The sequence below is a fragment of the Chiloscyllium punctatum genome, chromosome 41 (genome assembly GCF_047496795.1).
Source record: "Chiloscyllium punctatum isolate Juve2018m chromosome 41, sChiPun1.3, whole genome shotgun sequence".
NCBI lineage: Eukaryota > Metazoa > Chordata > Chondrichthyes > Orectolobiformes > Hemiscylliidae > Chiloscyllium > Chiloscyllium punctatum.
This window is the reverse complement of record NC_092779.1, coordinates 9,967,858-9,991,507: the sequence shown is the minus strand read 5'-3', so window position 1 is coordinate 9,991,507 and position 23,650 is coordinate 9,967,858. Positions and strand designations below refer to the sequence as shown.

The window sequence follows — 23,650 nt, the reverse complement described above, 5'->3', positions numbered from 1 at the left end:
ATTACTGAATTAGCAGATTTACAGTTGATCTTCCACTAATTCTTTTGTTGGAATTGAAAATGAAACCAAATATAGAGTTTAAAAGAAATGCTGTTTTATTAGTAATAGCAGAGTATATGAGGGAACCTGCATGCTACACTGTTCTTTTATCTTCCCTCAAGCCCCAAACCTGATGCACTGCCGTATGGAAGCAATGAGTGAGGCAGCTGCTACACGTTTGGTATGAGTTTTGGAACCAGAACAACAGACTGCAGTTGGTTAATTACTGTCTCAGTGCTTCCAAATAAGAATTCAAGTAGTATTAAGCCTATGGAAGATCATTCCCCTTCCCCATTTCTTAAACTCCAAGTAGTATAAAGTTCGATAAAACTAAAATGCTGAACAAGTAGATATTTTTGTAAATTTAATTGTTTTTACTATTGTCCCAATAATGCAGATCAACAGTGCAGGACAACTAATTCAAATGGATGCAAAAGGAAAGAAACTACAGAATTTCACAGATGGAGCAGAATACAATAAATAGCAAGGTTCAGTTTCAATGAACTACAGGCACAAAGAACACAATACTTGTGAAACAGAAAGGGATCACGTGAGATCAGGTTACAGCAACAACTCAGCACTGATAAGTACTAAGGCACCTTTATGCATATGTTGCTGGTTTAAACATGGCTTCATTTCATGTATGCCTTGTGAAATATATCTTACTCTGCTGTTCATTTGACTATGCTAATAATAAATATCAACAGTTAAAAAAGACCTCAGGAAAAAAGTAGTACCAGTCATTTACATCACACTATATTAGATTGTTCTTTATGTCAGCCTGTGGAAAAACACAAACTGCACCACCATGATCATGATTTCTGTGCTATACATGTACATATCTTTACAATCAACAGGTTTAGACTTATACATAACATGCCCCAAATGAATTCTAATCATGGCAAAATAAATCTGACAGAAATGTCAGGCCTATAGCATAATTTATGCAACCTTCTAATTTGTCTACAATTGCTCTAGACAAGTGTTTAAAGAATGCCACATGTGCAAATGTTTCCATTTGGAATAGGATTCAGGTTCAATGTTCAACAGAAGTACAGAAATTTAGAGAGATATGCTAAAAATAAAAGCACCTACCTTTAACAAAAACATTTCGATAAATATAGCTTTCCCACAGAGCTGCTCTCATTCATGGCACATAACCAAATATAAACATAAACAAAGCTTGAACAACAAAGGCCTTTTGAGCTTTGTTCATGTACTTTTGTGATCCCACGATATATATCTTGTATTATAGATCATTTAAAGTTAACAGCTTACCAACCACTCTTACCTCCCCGCACCATAATCGCATATGGACAATAAACAAGGTGAAAGCAGAAGACACTTTACAGAACGTGTGTTGCCACCAAATTATTAGAATGTGCCCTCTTGGTGGTGAAAGTCTCCATCAAATTTCACCTTCCTTGTACCATCTCTCCTCTGCTGCTCTCAGTCAAATGGAGCAGTCCAGCCAGCAAGACTGTTCCAGTGCTATAGCCAGCATTGGTAACACTTCCTCCTTGCCCTCTTGATTACTGCTTACCTCATTTGGATTCCAAAGCCTCATGCTATTCAATTGTTTACCTTCCATCATGCCAGCACAGACTCTCCTGGAAAATGTTATAAGCAATCTGACTGGACTTCACGCTACACCCAACTTACACAAACACTACCAGCTCGAGGCACTGGATCTCAGGTGGTTGGCAGTGTAAGGTATTCCTGATGAAGGGTTTTTGCCCGAAACGTCGATTTTACTGCTCCTCGGATGCTGCCTGAACTGCTGTGCTTTTCCAGCACCACTCTAATCTAGCGTAAGGTAAAGTGTCTTGATTCACTAAATGCAGTCCCAAAACTAGATGAAAGTCAAGTTCTTTGATTATCAGGATTAGGGAATCCTTGTAGTTCAACCTCTCAGCTCCAGCCAGCTGTGCAAGACCTACCCATCAGGAACTCAGGTTGCTACACTCGGTGTCACACAGAATAACAGGTAAATTATATTAACTATATAATCTACACTGGAGAGCAAGATTAATCCAAAACTCATTTTAATTGGAAAAGTAATACATCCAATCGTGAACATTCTACGCAGTTGCAGCTCAGTTGCAGTTTAATGTGGATAAATGTATGGTTATCCACTTTGCTGGCAAGAACAGGAAGGCAGATTACTACCTAAATGGAATCAGTTAAGGTAAAGGGGCAGTACAAAAAGATCTGGGTGTTCTTGTACACCAGTCAATGAAGGTAAGCATGCAGGTACAGCAGGGAGTGAAGAAGGCTAATAGCATGTTGGCCTTCATAACAAGAGGGATTGAGTATAGAAGCAAAGAGGTTCTTCTGCAGCTGTACAGGGCCCTGGTGAGACCACACCTGGAGTACTGTGTGCAGTTCTGGTCTCCAAATTTGAGGAAAGACATTCTGGCCATTGAGGGAGTGCAGCGTAGGTTCACGAGGTCAATTCCTGGAATGGCGGGATTACCTTACGCTGAAAGACTGGAGCATCTGGGCTTGTATACCCTTGAGTTTAGAAGGCTGAGAGGGGATCTGATTGAGACATATAAGATGATTGAAGGATTGGATCATCTGGAGGCAGGAAACAGGTTTCCGCTGATGGGTGAGTGCCGAACCAGAGGACACAGCTTAAAAATACAGGGTAGACCATTTAGGACAGAGATGAGGAGAACGTCTTCACACAGAGAGTGGTGGCTGGATGGAATGCTCTGCCCCAGAGGGAAGTGGAGGCCCAGTCTCTGGATTCATTTAAGAAAGAGTTGGATAGAGCTCTCAAGGATAGTGGAATCAAGGGTTATGGAGGTAAGGCAGGAACAGGATACTGATTAAGGATGATCAGCCATGGTCATATTGAATGGTGGTGCAAGCTTGAAGGGCAGAATGGCCTACTCCTGCACCTATTGTCATATGCAGTGATTTTGTGGTACGCGGAGCTTTGTAAATGTCTTCAGTTACACTCACCGACAGCAAGCTCATGTAGGTTGTGTTCAAACTTAAATAATGAAATCAAATAATAGACTGTAATTCCTATTCAGAACTATTATATAGCCTTTTGCCTGAATGCGATATTATTCATGTGACAAAGAATATTGAGCTTCCTGTAATTTGATGCAAAGTATTGGCCTTAACTTTGGAGTGAAAATGATGAAGTGGAACATAGCAGCTGTCAGCTATTCAGATTCACCAATGACACACTTCACTTACAACTTATCAAGAAGGCCTTGAGCAGTAGAAGTCAGTGAGTGTGTACTGTTGACTGGCAATTCAATTCCATGATGTGTTTCACTGTGACAATAAATGTAGCGTCACTTTAAGACTTCCATACTTGCAAGGTTAAATTTGATTTCTTGAACAACACGAACAACAAACTTCTGGTAGGGGCGAAGGTGGAAAATGGAATGTTAGCGTTCTAAGATGAAGTATCTTAAGTTCCAAACCAAGATACTGCTCCACTATTTGGGAACAAAATACACAATGTTTGGCTGGACAAATTCTTACTTATATTATCCTGCAAAGAAACCATCAAATTAGTCACGCTGTTGTCAGAAACCAATCTCGCACTAGTTGAACCCCAGTTGTACTCCCATTAAATGTTATAGTACTTGACATCTCAAAAGGATGAGAAAGAATTGGTTACAATTAACATAAATTACAACTTGCACAATTCAGCAATCTTGCTAAAATATATAAAGAGGTAGCCTGTCCATAAGAACATGGGAAATAGAACAGTAGGCCATTCAGCCCTTTCAAGCTGCTCTGCCATTCAACATGATCGCAGAAATATTCAATAAATCCAAAGCACTGCATAGAATCTGGAAACATAATTCCTTACTAAACACGTCTGCGTTGACCCCATTTGCATCCAAACAAGCTAAAATGTGCTTCACTTTAACACTGAATGCCAATATCTAATATATTAGTTGAATGTACTACATTCGAAAACATACAAACATGCTGCACTGTAAAGAAGAAGAAAACAATTCTTATGCTCAAATTTTCCAACTATTTCTTCCTATCGATGTTATAATTGTCACAGTTTATTTTCCAATCCACGTGTTTATTAATTGGTAGTACCATATCCCCAAAATTTAAATTATGTTTGTACTAGACCTTTACTCAAATGTCCTGCAGCAAATGAATGTTTCTTGAGGTGTATGCACTTGCACTAACTTTCTCTCAATGGCAATTTCAGACCTTTTTGTATTCACAAAACCAAATGCTCTTTGTTTAACTGAAAGAAACAAGGCTGGAGACAAAAAGTGTCAGTCAGTCAGTTCTCCTCTCTCAGATCTAGCTGCATCAGTTAATGATGGAGCAATAGCAAACTCCAAGTTGAAACTAAAATATTCAAAGCTTTCCTAGTCAAGCCACCATTCATGTGGTTTATTTTTAGTTTTAAATACTAGCAACTGCCGATTTTTATTTTCACATTGTAGTTAAAGGCTGAAAGGGAAACATTCATAATAACATTTGTGAATAGCAGTCCTTTTTATAATATGAAAAGGGAGAATACAATTTCTGGGGGTGGGAGGGTATTTATGACAATTTATTTAACTTGTGGTCAAATAGAAATCCCTTCACCAAATTTCAGGGTAAAATTTGTAAAAAAATAAGAGATTTGTCCAGCCTAAATAGGACTTGATCACATAAGTTTGCCACATTTACAAAGAATTTGAAAAGGTACACTATCAGAGAAATCTTGTATTAGTTTATGCCAAGACATGCAAGATGATGCTTACCTGCCACCCGTTCATCAGTCTCCCGATTACCATCATCAGAATACCGAGCAAAATCCAAAGAATCTAATGTGCTTATGCTGCCAGCTCGATCTATAAAGAAAAAGGATGGGTGTTAAAATTTAACCTCCCATTATCTTATTGAATTCTCCAATTGTATCTGTGATTTTGTAATTTGCACCAAGACTGCGTTATATTACGTTATTGGTCTGTAGCCGGGAAGTAGAAGCAACAAATTGTACTCCAGGCTGTAATGATACACTGAAGGGGGAGCGAAACTCCATTCACTTGGCAACTATTTTCAGGGTTTCAAAGTCTAAGCACAGCAGAAAACAGTTATCAGCCTCGGGAAGCTAGGACTGGATTCATTTTTGGCATGAAACCAAGAACTGTGACCATCTCAAATTTGGTGAGGGGGCACAACCTTTTGAATTGTCTCAATTACATCAATAAATATTACCCCAGGAGGAAATGAACAGTACAAAACCAGGCACACGAGTCTAATTTGTAAAATACTAGCCAATTTCCCATGACACTTGTTACAATGAGTAAAGTCTAAAATGGGGGAAAACTGAAGGCAGATTTCAACATCAACACCTGCTCAATTGCACCAAGGAAAAGGATAGCTCTTTTTGTTTTTAATTTGACTACTATAAAAATTCATTCATACATTATGGGCCAGCATTTATTGCCCATCAGAAGATGGGGGTGAGTTCAATGGAACTTGGTAGTGCCATCGCATTCACTACTTCCACGCTAATGCTTAAATCTATCCAGACAAAGAGAAAGAAAGACTCCAAGTGTCCTTTGTGAGAGAAACTTGAATCCAATCCAAAAAGTCAACAGCACAGAATTATCTTTAATCTTGCATTCATTGGTATGAATTCAGATTCCTGAAGAAGGGCTGATGCCCGAAACGTCGATTCTCCTGTTTCTTGGATGCTGCCTGACCTGCTACGCTTTTCCAGCAACACATTTTCAGCTTCATTGGTAATTAGACAAGCTTGAAGATGTTTGAGTGGGAAATGAATAAATGCCACCAGGGTAAAGTAAGGGATAGTGCTGAGAGACTGGGGCTGAAGCACACTGTTTTATGGAGAAATAGCAGCTTCACATTGATCCTGAGGAATGAAACGCAAGATTGGGTTCAATGTTCTCTCAGCTGACAAGTCTAAGGAAAAGGATAAACGTTAAATTAATCACTGATCATAAAAACAGTTTGCTCATTTTTAACGAGAGTTTCAGTGGTTCAGCACTGACAAGGAGACTTGAATGAACTGACATTTATTTGTTTGCATTAAGTACTACTTCTCACGAAGCCATTACTGTGTCTAAAAAACAAAAAAAAGGTTAAAAAAAAACACACAACACCCAGGTTATAGTCCAACAGGTTTGTTCGAAAGTACAAGCTTTCAGAGTGCTGCTCCTTCATGAGGTAGCTAGTGGGGCAGGATCATAGGACATAAAGTTTATAGTAAAAGATCAAAGTGTTATAGTCATAGAGTCACAGATGTACAACACAGAAACAGACCCTTCGGTCCAACTCGTCCATGCCAACCAAATATCCCAACCCAATCTAGTCCCACCTGCTAGCTCCCAGCCCATATCCCTCTAAACCCTTCCTATTCACGTACCCATCCGGATGACTTTTAAATGTTGCAATTGTATTAGCCTCCACGATGTCCTCTGGCAACCCAAATAGTCTATTTATTCCAAGCTTGCTACAACTAATACAATGTACTGAACAAACCTAGATCATTGTTAAGTCTTCAATTGCTTAGAATAGGTTACAGGTTTTGATTCATAAATATGCAAGTCCCAGAACTTCTTTCAGTCACATTCTTAAGATAACTTAAGGCTTTATGTAAAAAAAGTGACATCTCAACTCAGACAACGTATTAAAGGTGCGAGGTTAGAGTCTGCCTGCATTCCAAACTTGAGTCAGACACATTCTATTCCCAAAATAGAATTTATAAAATGTCACATGGACTGACTGATGACAGATTGTGTGCTTTTGAACAAAATAGAATGTACCTGCAAATATAAATCTGTAAATGCAAATAGATGTGCATCCGTGAGAGGGGGAAGAGAGAGTGCATGCACCTGTGTGAGTGTATGAGAGAGGGAATGTGTGCGCGTGCATGGGTATATGCCTGAGAGAGGGTGTGCACGTGAGTGTGTGCGCGCATGTATCTGAGGGAGAGCATGTGTATGAGAGAGAGAGTCTGCGCGTATATGTAGAATATATATATGTAGGTCACCTGTAGTGTGACGCAAACCCAAGATCCCAGTTGAGGCCATCCTCATGGGTACCGAACTTGTCTACCAGCCTCTGTTAGCCAACTCTGTATTGTTGCGTATCCCGAAGTCTGCCTTGGAGGATGGTCACCCGAATGTCCTTAACTGCTGATGCGTTCGCCGACGGACAGGAAACGTCCCTGTCTGGTGATGTTTGCACGGTGTCCATTCATCAGTTGTCGTAGCGTCTGCTTGGCCTCGCCGATGTACCATGCCTCGGGCATCCTTGCCTGCAGCTATGAGATAGCCATTTAGCCGAGTCACATGAGTACCTGCGGCACACGCGGTGGGTGGTGTCCCTACATGTAATGGTAGTATCCGTGTTGATACTAACATGACTTGCAGTGGTCACCATGACAACATAGACCACAACACCATACAACCCTGTCATGGCGACCACTGCATGACATGTCAGTGTTGGCATGGATGCATGGACACAGTGCAAAAATTGTCAGACAGCGATGTTCCCTCTCAGTCGGGGAACATAGCAGCAGTCAAGGACATTTGGCCTTGGATCTTCAGGTGACCATCCTCCAAAGCAGACTTTGGGATACGCATCAATGCAGAGTTGGAGAGCAGACGCTGTTAGAAAAGTTTGGTACCCATGAGGATGTCCTCAACTGGGATTTTGGGCTCATGTTACACTACAGGTGACCCCACCACACTATATACACACACTCATGCAGACCTCTCTCATACACTCTCTCTCTCAGACACACACACCCTCTCACAGGCATATACTCAGTCACGCTCACGCTCACACTCTCAACTCTCCCGTACACACACGCACACATATAAATTCACCCCATAGACATTTGTGTATGTACAGACACTTCTATTTTGTTCAAAAAGCACACAATCTGTCAGCAGTCAGTTCATGTGACATTTTACAAATTCCTACTTTGGAAACAGAACCGGTCTAGCTCAAGGTTGGAATACAGACAAACTCTAACCCTACACCTTTAATGCATTGTCTGAGTTGAGATGTCACTTTTTTGTAAATATAAAGTCTTCAGTTATCTTAGGAATATGACTTGAAAGAAGTTCTGGAATTTACATATTAATGAATCGAAACCAGCAATTAAAGACTTAATAGCAATCGTGGTTTGTTCAATACTTTGCATCAATTGAACGACACTTTGATCTTTTACTATGGTTCTGCCCCACTAGCTATCTGACGAAGAAGCAGTGCTCTAAAAGCTTGTACTTTTGAATAGACCTGCTGGACTATAACCCTGGTGTTGAGATTTTTAAATGTTGCCCACCCCAGTCCAATGCCGGTACCTGCACATCACAAAAACTAAAACGGAGTAAAAAAAAAACACAAATATACTTTTGTAAAAATTCGCTCCTCACAACATTAGTCATTTTTATACTTCTCTCATTTTTGTCCACATTTCCTTTCCTTATGTCTATACTCACCAATTCTGGCTAAAGTAGCAAGATAGATATCAATTTTCCAACTTCTACCAATGCCACTTGTTACCTCACCTCAAGAAGGTGCACAGGATTAGCCCAGGCTAACTACTTACACAACGTTTGATTTCAGGAGCTAAAGTAGAGTGGGATTGTATTCAATTAACAACCAAAATCACTGAGTGGTGAAAATAGCCTCTATTCAGCAACTGCAGTAGTATAGTTCGAGGTGACAATGGAATCCCAAAGTACAATTCTTACAGTAGCCTCTTTGTACACCATTCCTACACACATTAACATTCTACTATTATAGGGTTACATAGCTTTATCTATTGTACACAGAAGTTTGGAAGCAAGAGAACATTTAAACATTTGTTAAGTGCTGGCTGCTAAGAGTGTTCAGTCTGCTTGCATAACTAAAAGGTATTCATCCTTTTATCTTTAAAATTCATAAATGCTAGTAACTGTTAGTGAAAGTGTAGGCCCGTATATCTAAATAAGTTAGAAATTATACATATACTTTATTCTTTTATTAAGGATTTTAAACTGATTACCGCAGCTGGGTCGAGAGATTTTATTTACTATTTGCCATTTTGACAGTGCCCCTTTATTCATGCAGTTTCACAGAAGTGCTGTTTTGATGGCAAAGGGGATAGCAGCCCTGTTTAATATATAGTAGTTGGGGAAACTGATGTTCTGTAATCTATTCAGGTCCTGAGTGACGGTTGATAAAGGCTGATTAATATAATAATAATAATGTTTCCAAAGTTTTGGTTGAGTCATGTAGACACTATATTGGGAGGGTATTGTTTTGAATACGTTACTATATTGACACTTACTCAGAGGTAGCTTTTGATGTAGAAATAGGCCTAAACAAGATTAGAGTGTGGGGATGATAAGGATTGAAGAAGCACTAATGGGTTGAAAGGATTTTTTAAAAAGGGATGAATGAATGAAAACGCATTATAGTAAATACAAGGAGTTCTGAATGAGTGAGTGAATGGGAACTCAGGTTCAGTAAAAAAAATGAGCTGGTAAAGATACCTATGATACAATACCTCACAGTACCCAGCCTCTGTAATACCATTTGTATGGGAGAAATGGATGCAGAGCGCAGAGAATAATTGATGTGAATTTTTGCTTCATCACTCATGATATTTAAACTTTATTATGCAAGCATGATAATTCAAGAGTCAAGTGTGACATCTGTCAAATTCTGAGGCACTACAGTTGGAAGCGACTGCAGAGTACCTACCATTAGCTTCCCAGCATCCTTCATGTTGCCAAAGCAACATTATCTGACTAAGAAAGGTAAAACAGATACAACACTACAAATGGCACATGCAAAGAATACAGATTCTGTAAAGTAAAATAGGAACCATTCCATTCAAACTATGCCTCCCAAGGTGAAGCGGGAGGGAGAAAGTGAGGACTACAGATGTTGGAGAGTCAGAGTCGAAAAGTGTAATGCTGGAAAAGCACAGGAGGTCAGGCAGCATCCGAGGAGCAGGAGTGTTGACATTCTGGAGGGCTTCTGCCCGAAACGTTAATTCTCCTGCTCCTTGGATGCTGCCAGACCTGCTGTGCTTTTCCAGCTCCACATTTTCCGACTCTGACTTTCCAGCATCTGCAGTCCTCACTTTTTCGTAGTTGATTGAAGCCCACGTTTGCCAAAGGAAGCCAATGTAAAAAGATGTGGAGGTGCTGGTGTTGGACTAGAGTCATAGTCGTAGAGATATACAGCACAGAAACAGATCCTGCGGTCCAACCTGTCCATGCTGACCAGATGTGCCAATCCAATCTAGTCCCACCTGCCAGCACCTGGCCCATATCCCTCCAAACCCTTTCTATTCATATACCCATCCAGATGACTTTTAAATGTTGCAAATGTACTGGCTTCCACCACTTCCTCTGGCAGCCTATTTGGGGTGGACAAAGTTGAAAATCACACAACACCAGGTTATAATCCAACAGGTTCATTTGAAAATACAAGCTAGCTACCTGAAGGAACAGCGCTCCTAAAGCTTGTATTTTCAAATAAACCTGGTGGGCTATAACCTGGTGTTGTGCGATTTTCAACATGTAAAAAGATGAGAACTCTTCACGGCTTCCAGTGACCTTAAATGCTTTGATGTTGCAAAAGGCTTTCAGTGTTTTGTTTAATTTGGTTCTTGTTTAAGTATGAAAATTCTGTAGTAGGGAGATCCCTTGGGATTGAGGAATGCAACAGTTCTTTCCCATAAAGGGCAAGTCATTGTAATTCCCATATACTACCTAAGTGAAAACTCCACTGTCAGACTTCTTTCAACTTCACATTTGAGAAAATATTAAAGTGGCACAATTTTAAATGCTATGTAAGATAGGTCAGAATCAGAAAAATGACTCAAGCCAATAGGTGAAAGCGAGGACTACAGATGCTGGAGATCAGAATCAAGAGTGTGTGTTTGGTGCTGAAAAAGCACAGCAGGTCAAACAGCATCCAAGGAGAAGGAGAATCGATGTTTCTGACAAAAGCCCTTCCTGATGAATGGCTTTTGCCCAAAACGTCGATTCTCCTGGTCCTCAGATGCTATTGACTCAAGTCAATAGGTGCCAATTTATTGCCATACATGTGGAAGGACAGCATAGTTATGATGACCTTTGCAGTTAATAAAGTGTATGTACATTATGGAAAATACTATCATTGGAGATCAAACTAGTAGAAATTTGAGCAGTAAGGAGAGATAGTGGTGTCATGGTAATATTCCTGGATTGTTGATCCAGAGGTACACTCATGCTCACAGACAGGGGTTTAAATCCCCCCGTGACAGCTGATAGAATGTGAATTCACCTAATAAACCTGGAATGTAAAGTCAGGATTAGTAACGTTGTTGTAAAAAGCCATCACATTTTGTTAATGCCCCTTAGGAAAGTAGGTGTACCAACTTTATCCAGTCTGATCTAGACGTGACTACAAACTAATCATAAATCAAACTAATAAATTGAACAATTCAGGGTCAGATCTTACCTTAAAACTATATCCTCTAGTTTTGGACTCTCATACCCTGGGGAAAAAGACCTTGGCCTATTCACACTCATGATTTTATAAACCTCTACAAGGTCACCCTTCAGCCTGCGACATTCCAGGGAAAACAGCCCCAACTTATTCAGCCTCTCCCTATAGCTCAAACCCTCCAACCCAAGCAACATGCTTGTAAATCTTTTCTGAACCCTTTCAAGTTGAACTACATATTTTCTATTGCAGGGAGACCAGAATTGAATTTAATATCCTAAAGGTGGCCAAATCAATGTCCTGTACAGCCGCAACACGACTTTCCAACTCCTAGACTCAATGCATTGACCAATGAAGGCAAGCATGCCAAACACCTTTGTCACCACCCTGTCTACCTACAACTCCACTTTCAAGGAACTATGCACTTGCATGCCCAGGTGTCTTTGTTCGGAACCACTCCCCAGGATCTTACCATTAAGTCCATTAATCTTGCCCTGGTTTGCCTTTCCAAAATGCAACACCTCACATTTCTTTAAATTAACTCCATCTGCCACGCCTAAGCCCACCAGTCCATATGATCAAGTTCCACTTGTTTTTCACTGTTCACTTCACCACCAATTTTTTTCTTTCCTTCCATTGGTGAGTTGGTTGAGTTTTTGTTCCAATCCAACAGCCTTTGCCCCTCTTCACAATCTAGCTGCTGTTGATGGAAACAACGACATTTATGCTGATTGCTCAAGCTTAGAATCAGGATGCAAACTAATGAACCATAGACAACATGCCACAGGTGTTGCCACTGTCGACTGAACAACAACCCAACGTGTATCGCTGCCATTACAGGAAAGTTTAAAAAGACAGTAGAAGAAATAAAAGTACTATAATAGAGTAGATTAGAATATCTTTTATTGCCACATGTACTCCAGTACAGGAGCACAGTGAAACATTTTTACAATGGCTGCCTTTAAAAATACCTAGGTACAAATGTTGGATACAAAAGAGGATTAAAAGGAAAAGTCGTAGCATTACAACCAGTATCTATAAAATAACTTAGAAATAAGATATTTATAGCTGAATTAAAGGATTTACATTATAGTCAAGTAAAGAATTTCAGATAGCAGCAGTTCAGCACGTGGTCTGATCACCAGCACCAGCCAACAACTGTCCTGCTCTGCTCCAAGCTTCCAGTCTGGTCCTCACTGGCACTCAGCTGCAACAAGCCAAGTTGTACCACCCCAGTACTTGCCTTGTCCCATGGGCAGCCATGGTACTTGTGTTGCCCCTCAGGCAGCCCCACTACTCGCCTTGCTAATCGGACAGCCCTCGTACACTCGTTGCCCCTCGCACAGCTCCAGGACATTCCAGTGGTTCTCAGCTCTCTCGATGGGTTCTCACACTCCCATCTCCCACGAGGGACAGACCCAACAACATGATTCAATTGATTGGAATAAATATATGCAGCTAAATAAGATTGCTGTCCATTTGTACAGCAGAATGATAAAGCCTTCCACTAAAGAAAAGTAATATTTATCTTTAACTGCATGAAAAATCTGGAGATTTGATTCAGACCTATTCTGGATAGCCATCAAGAATGGAAAGAAATGGGTACACATCTCAAAGACTTGGTTGGCTTCAGGTGAAAACAACATCAAATTTCTCCAAATGTATTTTGTGGAATATTTAAAAGAATACACTAGCATGGGAAACTCAGCAAGAATACTGAGCCTCAGTCACATCATTGGGGCAATGAATAGCTCATTAGCAAAGCAACCTTTTTCACATAAATCAAGAGTTCTTTGGAAGGCAGATCTGCAACAGAAAGTTACGGTCTTGCACTGATAGAGATCTCCATTTGAAACTGCTGTTTAATTGTTTTGGGAAGAGTACAGCATTTGGAGATTCCGACCAAATATTGACTTTCATTTTATCTTTTCCCATTTTATGGACAGACCATGTACTGATTTGATACTAGATTAGTGGTGCTGGAAGAGCACAGCAGTTCAGGCAGCATCCAACGAGGATGCTGCCTGAACTGCTGTGCTCTTCCAGCACCACTAATCTAGTATTTGGTTTTCAGCATCTGCAGTCATTGTTTTTACCATGTACTGATTTGATTTGATTTACGGTCACATGTACCCATGTTCAATGAAAAGCTTTGTGTGCGAGCAGTACAGGCAGATCATAATAAACAAGGACATACAGAAAATTGGGTGAAAAAAAACTGGACAGTGAGGCATACAAGTTACACCACACAGGATATGCTTCAGACAAGAACAACATTAATAAGATCAACATTATTTGAAGTTGGAGAGTCCGTTTAGCAGTCTAATAATGGCAGGGAAGAAGCGGTTCTTGAATTTGTTGGTGCGTGTGTTCAAGCTTCTATATCTTCTGCCAGATGGAAGTGGTTGTAAGAGAGCATTACAGGGGTGGGATGGGGTCTTTGATGATGTTGGCAGCCTTTCTGCAGCAACCTCTCCATGGATGGGAGGTTGCCTTCCCTGATAGTCTGGGCCATGCACATAACTTTTGGTAGTTTCTTACGGTCCAGGGCAGAACAGTTGCCATTTCAGGCCATAATGCACCCAGATAGAATGCTTTCTATGGTGCATCAGTAAACGTTGGCGAGGGTCTTTATGGAAATACCAAATTTCCTGAGCCACTTGAGGAAAAAAAAAGGTGTTGTTGTGCCTTCTTGATCATTGCTTCTATGTGGGAAGGCCAGGACAGGTTGTCATTTCCTTAACTCCTAGGAACTGGATGCTCTCAACTCTCTCAAACTCCACTTCATTGATGTTCTCCTCTTTCCTTTCTGTAGAAAATGACCAATTCTTTAGTTTTGTTGACATTGAGAGAGGGGTTGCCATCACTGCACCATGTCACCAAGCCGTCTATTTCCTTTCTGCATTCTGACTCATCGCTGTGTGATATCCGTCCTACCATGGTGGGGTCATCAGCAAACTTGCAGATGGCAATCATTCAACGTACAGGGAGTAAAGTAGACGGCTGAGAACACGTCTTTGCAGGTCTCCTGTGTTGAGTGTTATCATGGAAGTGGTGCAGTTATCTACCTTCACTGATTGTGGTCTATGGGTCAGGAAGCTGAGGATCTAGTTGCAGAGGGTGGAGCTGAGACCTAGGTCTCAGTTTTGAGATCAGTCTGGAGGGGATTATGGTGTTCAATGTGGAGCTGTAGTCCTGGTTATCTGGATGTTCCAGGGATGAGTGCAGGGCTAGGGAAATGGCATCCGCTGTGAACCTGTTACATCAGTAGACACATTGCAGTGAATCGAGGCAATCTGAGAGACGAGAGTTGATATTGAGTTGTGTGTTCCGAATTGAGCATCTTATTTAATCAAAGTTCTTGAAAGTAGGAGTTGCAGGTAGATAGGACAGTGAAGTTGGCATTTAGTATGCTTACCTTCATTTGTGAGTACACAGAATATCAGAGTTGGAAGATGGCATTGCAGGTGTACACGATATTGGTTAGGCCACTTTTGAATACTGCGTTCAATCCTGGTCTCCCTGCTGTAGGAAGGATGTTGTGAAACTTGAAAGGGTTCAGAAAAGACTTACAAAGACGTTGCCAAGGTTGGAAGGTTTGAGCTAAAGGGAGAGACTGAATAGGCTGGGGCTATTTTCCCTGGAGCATCTGATGTTGAGGGGGCGACCTTACAGAGGGGCATAGTAGGTAAATGGCCATGGTGCTCTTCCACAGGGTAGCGGGGTCCAAAGCTAGAGGGCATAGGTTTAAGGGGAGAGGGGAAAGATTTAAAAGGAACCTAAGGTAATTTTTTTCATGCAGAGGATGGTGAGTGTATGGAATGAGCTGCCAGAAGTGGTGAAAGCTGCTACAATTACGATATTTAAACAGGCACCTGGATGGATATAAGAATAGAAAGGATTTTGAGGGACATGGACCAAATGCTGGCAAACGGGACTAGATTAATTTAGGCTATCTGGTCGGCATGGACAAGTTGGACTGAAAGGTCTGTTTCCATGCTGTACAGTTCTAGGACTCTACATAAAGCACTGGAGAGAGTGCAAAGCAGATTTACTAGAATAATTCCAAAGATCGAGGGATTTTAGATACAGGGAAAGATTTTGCTTAAATTGGACTCATTTTCCTTGAAGCAGAGAGGATCAAGTGGTGACCTTATTGAGGTGTCAAAAGGTAAACAATTTTGATGCAGTAAAGAAGGATTTTCTGTTTCTATTAGTTGATATATCGGTGTTTAGGGACCACCTTTCAAGACTGCGTGCAAGAGAGTTAGGAGTGAGATGAGGAGAAGCTTTTTACTCATTATTAGGATTTGCAATGTGCTGCCCGGGAGAGTGGATTCCACAAGTGATTTAAAACAAAAGAGCTGGATATATATTTGAAAATGATGAATTTAAAGGGCTATGGAGATAGAGTTGAAGAATGGGATTAGCTGGTTAGCTCTTTTGGGAGCCAGTACAATATGATGGACTGTATTGTAAAATTGTAGGATTCTACAATGTATAACAGTACAGCCCTCAATGTTGGGCCAGCTTTTTATCCTACTTGCAGCTCAAACTCAATTCCCCTGCTAATGAAAGCCTCTCAACTTGGGTGGCAACTTTGAGAGATCTATGGACAGAGACCACAATATCCCTCTGTTCCTCCACACTGTCAAAAATCCTGCCTTTAACCCTGTATTCAACATTCAAATTTGACCTTCCAAAGTGAATAGTTTCACACTTTTCCAGGTTAAACTCCATCTGCCACTGCTCAGCCCAGCTCTGCATCCTGTCAATGTCCCGTTGCAACCTACAACAGGCCTTCTCACTATCCCCAACTCAATCTGTGTGTCATCAGCAAGCGTACTAACCCACCCTTCCACTTCCTCATCCAAGTCATTTAGAAAAAAATCAGAAAGAGCAGAGGTCCCAGAACTGATCCCTGCGGACCACCACTGGTTGCTGAGCCATCTACCTCTGTCTTCTATGGGCCAGCCAATTCTGTATCCAGACAGCCAGATTTCCCTGTATCCTTACTTTCTGAATGAGCCTACCATGGGGAACCTTATCAAACACTTTACTAAAATCCATGTATATCACATCTACTGCTCTACCTTCATCGTGTTTTGTCACATCCTCAAATAATTCAGGAAGATTTGTGAGGAATGATCTACAAAGCCATGCTGATGATCTCTAATCAAACTGCGGTTTTCCACGTAATCATAAATTCAGAATCCTCTCTAATACTTTGCTCAGAACTGACATAAGACTGACTGGTCTGTAATTTCTAGGATTGTCCCTATCCCTTTTCTTCAACAAAGGAATAACATTTGCCATCCTCCAATCATCTGGCACTACTCCAGTGGACCATGAGGACACAAAGATTATCACCAAAGGCACAGCAATCTCTTTCCTCGCTTCCTGTAGTAACCTAGGGTATATCTTATCTGGCCCAGGGGATTTATTTATCCTTATGTTCTTCAAAATTTTCACCACATCCTCCTTCCTTATATCAACCTGTTCTAGTATATCAATCTGTTTTACACTGTCATTAGAAACTTCAAGGTCCCCCTCAGTAGTGAATATGGAAGCAAAATATTCATTAAAGATCTCTTCCAACACCTCCAACTCCAGGCACAAATTCCCTCCACTATCCCCGATTGACCCTAGTCTCACTCTGGCCATCCTCTTGTTCCTCACATAAGTGTACAACGCCTTGTGGTTTTCCTTAAGCCTACCTGCTAAAGCTTTTTCATGCCCCCTTCTAACTCTCGTTTATTCTTCAGTTCCTTCCTGGCTACCTTGTAACCCCCTAGAGCACTGTCTGATCCTCGCCTCCTCAACCTTAAGTAAGCTTCTTTCTTCCTCTTGACTAGATGCTCCACATCCCTTGTTACCCAAGGTTCTTTCACTCTACCATCCCTTCCTTGCCTCAGTGGGACAATCCTGCCCAGCACTATCGGCAAGTGCTTCCTAAACAACCTCCACATTTCTGTCGTGCATTTCCCTGAGAACATCTGTTTCCAATTTAGGTGCCCCAGTTCCTGCCTAATAGCATTGTAGTTCCCCCTCCCCTAATTAAAATATGTTCCCATACCGTCTGCACCTATCTCTTTCCACAAGTACAGTTAAGATCAGGGAGTTGTGATCACTATTACTATAATACTCCTTGTGAAACTCACACCTGCACCTTTAGCAACACAGTGCTCCAAGATATAGCTGCTTATTATAACTCCACAGAAGAGGTCAACAAAATAAAACATACTACGGATGCTGGAGATCTGAATCAAAACCAGAAACTGCTGGAGAAACCCAGCAGGTCTGGCAGCACCTGTGGAGACAGAAACAGAGTTAACATTTGAGGTGCAATGACAAAAGAATGTTAACTGTTTTTTCTCCCCATCTGTTATGTTTCTGCACTTTCTGGTTTTGCCACAGAAGTGGCAAAAACAAACTATAACTGCCCAATTTAAAACATTTTTACTTAATAGGCAGCATGATGCATTCACACCCCAGAGATTCAGCGTGAAGTATGACTGTCTTGCCCGTATGCTAATCACAAAGCATAAATAAAGTGTGAAGGCTTAAACACTCTCCTCCACTTCATTCAAGTCCAGGTTCAGTGTTTGCAGCACGGCTGCAATGTGAAGCAAAAAGTGCTTTGCAGCGATACTGCTTGCAATGAAAACACATTCTTCATCTGGATTTTTAAAAAATATGTGCTAAAAATTGTTTGAAGTTTGAGTCTAGGGAGATTATCTACATGGTTTTCATTCACTACCTTGATCAGTGCCACTCTAACCTTGTCTCTGTGTGAGACACAAGAAAAAAAGTACATTTATAAAACATTCTCACATCCTACACTTCCCAAGACATTTTACAGGCTTTTACATTTAAAAAAAATTGCTAACAATGTGAGGTGATTTGTGCACCAAATCTGACCAGCAGCAATGTTCAGCCAATCTACTCTTGCGTGGTGCTGGTTGAGGGGTAAATGTTATCCAAGGCATCAAGAGAAATCCCCAATTCTTTTTGAAATATCCAATCACTGACATCCAACATCAGGAGGCATCACAATTTAACATTTTATTTGAAAGACAACATGCCCATCTTGGGGAAAGTGCAGTGCTCCATCAACACTGCACCACAGTGACAACCAAATGTTGTCATCATGTTTCTGGCATGAGCTTTCAAATCCATTACTTTTCAACTTGTGAATGTCAGTGCTGAGCTGAGGCAGAAACCTTAAAATCATGGTAAAGAACAAATGCTATTTCGCACAAACCTATGTATGAAGGGCATGTTATTAGCAGCACTCACAGCTGCAATTACATCTCTAAGCAGAAAAGGAGGCATAATTCATGCTTAAATAAGAATTCAAAAAGGTTTCTCAGTAAACTGATTAAAATCAGCAATAAACTAAGCAATAAGAAAGTGAGCTTATAATGAGATTTGGGAACTTTTCAGTCAAAGGTTGGATAATTATTTTTAAAAATTGAAAATTAAAGCCGTGAAATTAAACCAAGCTTTTTGAAACATCTTTCAAGATACGTAAAATAGAAAAAAAAAGGGCAGTCATTAAAGATTATCAATTGTGACTTAGTCAAAGATTTTTAGAAACATCCTGCCCTAAAACCACCAATGTCGGACCTTCCAACTGTAATTGTAACTTAGAATCAAATAAAATAAATGAAACTGGAGCTAATATTCAATGGATCAGAAATTTTCAAGCAAGCATGCAGAGACAGTCTATTCTATTCACTATGTTTAAGAAAAAGAAAGAAAAAGAAAAAGCTTTCACAATAATGGAGAAATAAGCACATTAATTTTATCACAAAATCAACTTGGCAGGTGTAATGTTTCACACAGACCTTGTTTCCATCTGCTAAAATGCATGATATGTACCAAAGCTGACAACAGGTTGTTAATACAAATAAGTAAAGGAAGAAATTAAGAATGGGCGACATGTAGCTGCTGCAACATCATCTTACAGCACCTTTAACGTAACATAATATGCTTCACACGATCATAAATCAAAGCACTGAGATATTAAGGCAGATGACCAAAGTCTCAGTCAAAAAATTAAGTTTTAAAAATGCAGAAGAGGTTTGTGGTGAGAATTCTGAAGCTCAGGGCTCAGACAGCTGAACCCAAAACAATAATTCACAGGTTTTGTGATTGGAGAGTAGAGCGTTAAGGACAGTTAAAGTATTGAAAACAAAATTTGAAAACAAAGGTGACAATTTTAAAAGCTAGGCTCTCTTTATTGGGTCAGTGCAGGTCAGTGAACACAGTATCAAGTGATTGGGGCTTCAACACAGCCAGAGTCGAAATATGTGGCGCTGGAAAAGCACAACAGGTCAAGCAGCATCCGAGGAATGCCATTCCTGATGAAGGGCTTATGCCTGAAACATCGATTCTCTTGCTCCTCAAATGCTGCCTGACCTGCTGTGTTTTTCCACTGCCACACTTTTCGACTGATTTCCAGCATCTGCAGTCCTCACTCCTCCTTCAACACAGCCAACACAGTTTACAGGTAATAATACAGAGACTCATTTGGAGCAGTGTGGACTTGTGGCGCAATGGTAGCGCGTCTGCCTCCAAATCAGACAGTTGAGTGTTCAAATCATGTCAGGCTCACTGAAGCTCAATTTCTGGGGCGGCACGGTGGCTCAGCGGTTAGCACTGATGCCTTATAGCACCAGGATCCCAGGTTTGATTCCAGTTTTGGGCGACTGTCTGTTTGGAGTTCGTACATTCTCCCTGCGTCTGTGTGGGTTTCCTCCCACAGTCCAAAGATGTGCAGGTCAGGTGAATTGGCCATGGTAAGTTGCCCATAGTATTAGGTGCATTAGTCAGAGAGAAATGAACCTGGGTGGGTTACTCTTTGGAGGGTCAGTGTGGGCTAGTTGGGCCAAAGGGCATGTTTCCGCCCTGAAGGGAATCTAATCTAATCTAAAAAAGGTTGTAAAAGTCAAGTGCAGTAGTGATGAACATTTCAACAGTGAATAAGACAAACCTGGGACACAGTTGAGGATTTTTAATAGGGTGGGAAGGTCATCTTAGTGATGATGTGGATATGCAATAAGAAGTCACATCAGCGTAAAACATTGGACTGATTAAGTCTCAGATATTTGCCATGAAGGGAAAACTTTGGTAAAATGGTGGTAGGACTGAGTCTAATGATAGCAATGCTCTTAATATTTAATTGAACAAATTATCTCTTCATCCAGTTCTGTACGTCAAACAGGTAGTCATTTAGAGTGTGAAGGAATGAGAGGGGTTCAGCTTGTGGCAGCAGCATTTCTGAGGAAACAGATTTCTGACCACTTACAGACAGACAGCATATAGTAGCTGAAAATGGAATTAGATGCTCTAATGCAAAACAGCAAGTCCAGAAGCCTTTTCCCCAAATTACCTTGTGATCACACGGTATATGGTACATTGGTTGGCATTCATACGCGTGAGTGTCATACTGACTGTCGCAAACAGGAAATTGATAGAAAACAAAACACGATGCTTCCAGCGAACATTGCTATCAGACATGAACCAAATAGCTTATAAACACCCAGGGAATTATAACTCACAATATACCTGCTCCTGCGAATATTCAATATTTTTCTTGTATGGCCAAGACGAAAACGAAATTGATACCATAAATGATTCATATCAATAATAATTCTAACGATTTTAGTTACTGACAGGCATTACAAGTACGTTTGTACAAATTTCCCTCTAGTCCGAGCCTCAGTTCCATCCATCCGTACTTCGCTATTATGCACACCACAATCATTTTAACGTGATTTAAGAGTTATGCATTACGTTCCTGCAAAAGCATATTGTTCTCGAACTCAACCCCCACTACTTACAATGCAATCCCATACTTGTCAAAAAGAGAGAGACACTGCTGGAAAAACGCAAAACAGCAAATCTAGCAGCATCTGTGGAATGAAAGCAGAATTAGCGTTTCGCGTCCAGTGACCCTTCTAATTTTAAGGAAGATCACCGGACCCGAAACGTTCATTCTGCCTTCACTCCACAATTATCACTCTGCCATTCCCACCGACCCTGCTTCCTTAGTCTCATTATTGCCGCAGGTTTCAATGCCATTTCACTTTCATTTCAGACCGTGCCTCCAATTGCCTGCTCAGCCCCCAGTCGCCACCCTCTGTGTCCCCAGTCCCTGCAGGTGCTACCTCTACCACTCACTGAGTTGCCCGGGCGCGGGAGCCAGGTCCTTGGGGGGAGTGGACGTGTGCCTCTCGAAATTGCCGGGGTTGGAGAAGTAATCGCGGAGCCGGGGCAGCTCCCTGCCCGCTTCCTGCAGCTCGGTGTGGAACTCCAGTGCGGTGAGGATGTACTGGTCCCGCAGCAGCTGGGCCGCGATGGTATCCAGGGGAACGCGAGGCGGCTCTGCCCCCAGCGGCAGCCCCACCGCCGTCTCCCTCAGCCCGACACCGGCGTAACCGTAACCCGCCTCCTGCTGAGGTGACAGGGGCAGCGTGGGGATGTGAGCGGCGGGGAGCGACGAGCCCGGCGCACCGACATCTTTGCCCCTCCGTGATCTTCTCTCAGATTCTTCATCCGAGTCGCTGAGGAAAGGATTGACACTAGACGCCGCCATCTTGCTTCTCGTCTTCCTGGTTGTAATCTCGCGATAGCGATACGGAAGAAACCTACGACCTGCCCACTCTAACTGATGATTGGATAAGAAGGCTGCCCACCCATAATAACTGACAGCAACTTACACCAATAATAACTAGGATAGACCCGTCAATGAGATAGTCCCGCCTACGAAACCGCGGGGCAACTGCGCCTGCTCATGGGTGTCAGCAAGCGCAGCCTTTCAACAGCATTTATGGAGTATTAATAATTACAGAAAACGTGTAGTTTCCTCCTTTCCTCAGCTGGAAAAAACTTTATTATATTTTATAACTCATTGATTGCGGCTGTTGAAGGAGGCAAACTTGACATTCAATGCAGAGGGTCAAAGGTCGCAACTGTAAAGCGGCCGCGCAGGCGCAGTACGCCGCATTGACCGAATCAATGTAAAGTGTTGTCCGTTTCCCATAGACGTGTTTCCAGGCATTGATCATGCAGGTAAATGTGGAAATGAGCGTGTCTTACTTTGAAATAACCTGACCTGTGCTTTTGGATCTAACTTTGTTGCGGGGAGAGGGGAAGTCAGTTCGATTCTAGTTCAGACAGTGGAGAGTGATCGAGTGCAGTCCTGATCACTATCCCCGCCCCCCCCCCCCCCCCACACACACACACACACTCACACTCACACACACACACACAGCATTAATCCCCCTCCCCCAGGATTTACCCCAACCAAGAATTTACTCACCTTCCACCCAGGATGTAATGAGTGATGTGCCAAAGGGATCAGTGGTGGAACCTCGACTTGTTTTTACAAACTGTGCCAATGGCTTGAATGAAGAGAGCAAAGGTAAGGTTTGATGATAATACAAAGTAAATAGGAAAGTAAGTTGGGAAGAGGACATAAAGTGACTACCCAGGGTATATAGATAGTAGCTCAATGGTTAGCTCTGCTGCCTTACAGTGCCTGGGACCCAGGCTCAATTCCACTCCTCTGTGTCAAGTTTGCACATTCTCCTAGTGCTCCGGTTTCCTCCCTCTGACCAAAGCTGTGCAGATTGGGGTGTATTGGCCATGCTAAATTGCTTGTAGTATTCAGGGATGTGCAGGCTGGCCATGGGAAATGCAAGGTTACAGGGAGAGGGTAGGGCAAAGCTACTTGGATGCTGCCTGAACTGCTGTGCTCTTCCAGCACCACTAATCCAGAATCTGGTTTCCAGCATCTGCAGTTATTGTTTTTACCTCATACTCTTCAGTGGGTTGATGTGGACCTGATGGGCTGTAAACGGCTAGGGGTAATTAACACAAGATTTCAAGATGTCAGGATAAACAGATAGTTTAAATGGAGACAAACGCTTACTGCTGTTTGAGGAATCTAGTATGAAAGGATAGTATCTAAAAAAGTAGAGCCAGATCTTTTAGAAGTGCTTTTTCATTCAAAGGTTTGTAAAACTTTGGAATTCTTTTCTGCAAATAGTAGATCAATTTTTAATTTTAAATAGACAATAGACAATAGACAATAGATGCAGGAGTAGGCCATTCAGCCCTTCGAACCTGCACCGCCATTCAATATGATCAT

The 23,650-nt window shown here is 41.6% G+C and overlaps 2 protein-coding genes across 11 annotated transcripts in view; one reads left to right on the top strand and one right to left on the bottom strand.

Moving 5' to 3' along the window:
* The window catches only part of relch (RAB11 binding and LisH domain, coiled-coil and HEAT repeat containing), a 93,655-nt gene extending 71,531 nt beyond the window's left edge, over positions 1–22,124 (bottom strand). For 4 of the 5 annotated variants that reach the window (XR_011954994.1, XM_072560342.1, XM_072560343.1 and 1 more), the window contains exons 1-2: positions 21,679–22,124; positions 4,788–4,877 (exon numbers count right to left, since the gene is read on the bottom strand). Coding sequence is in view for 4 of the 5 variants with exons in the window: in XM_072560342.1 (XP_072416443.1) it covers positions 4,788–4,877; positions 21,679–22,093 (505 nt within the window). In the remaining variant the exon portion in view is untranslated. The remainder of the gene's footprint in view (positions 1–4,787; positions 4,878–21,678) is intronic. The other variant, XM_072560345.1, reaches the window with a different exon arrangement.
* The window catches only part of pign (phosphatidylinositol glycan anchor biosynthesis, class N), a 160,711-nt gene continuing 159,100 nt past the window's right edge, over positions 22,040–23,650 (top strand). For 5 of the 6 annotated variants that reach the window (XR_011954995.1, XM_072560350.1, XM_072560349.1 and 2 more), the window contains exon 1: positions 22,040–22,569. The gene's annotated coding sequence lies outside the window, so the exon portion shown is untranslated. Of the gene's footprint in view, positions 22,570–22,823; positions 22,922–23,650 lie in introns of those variants that run through there. The other variant, XM_072560348.1, reaches the window with a different exon arrangement.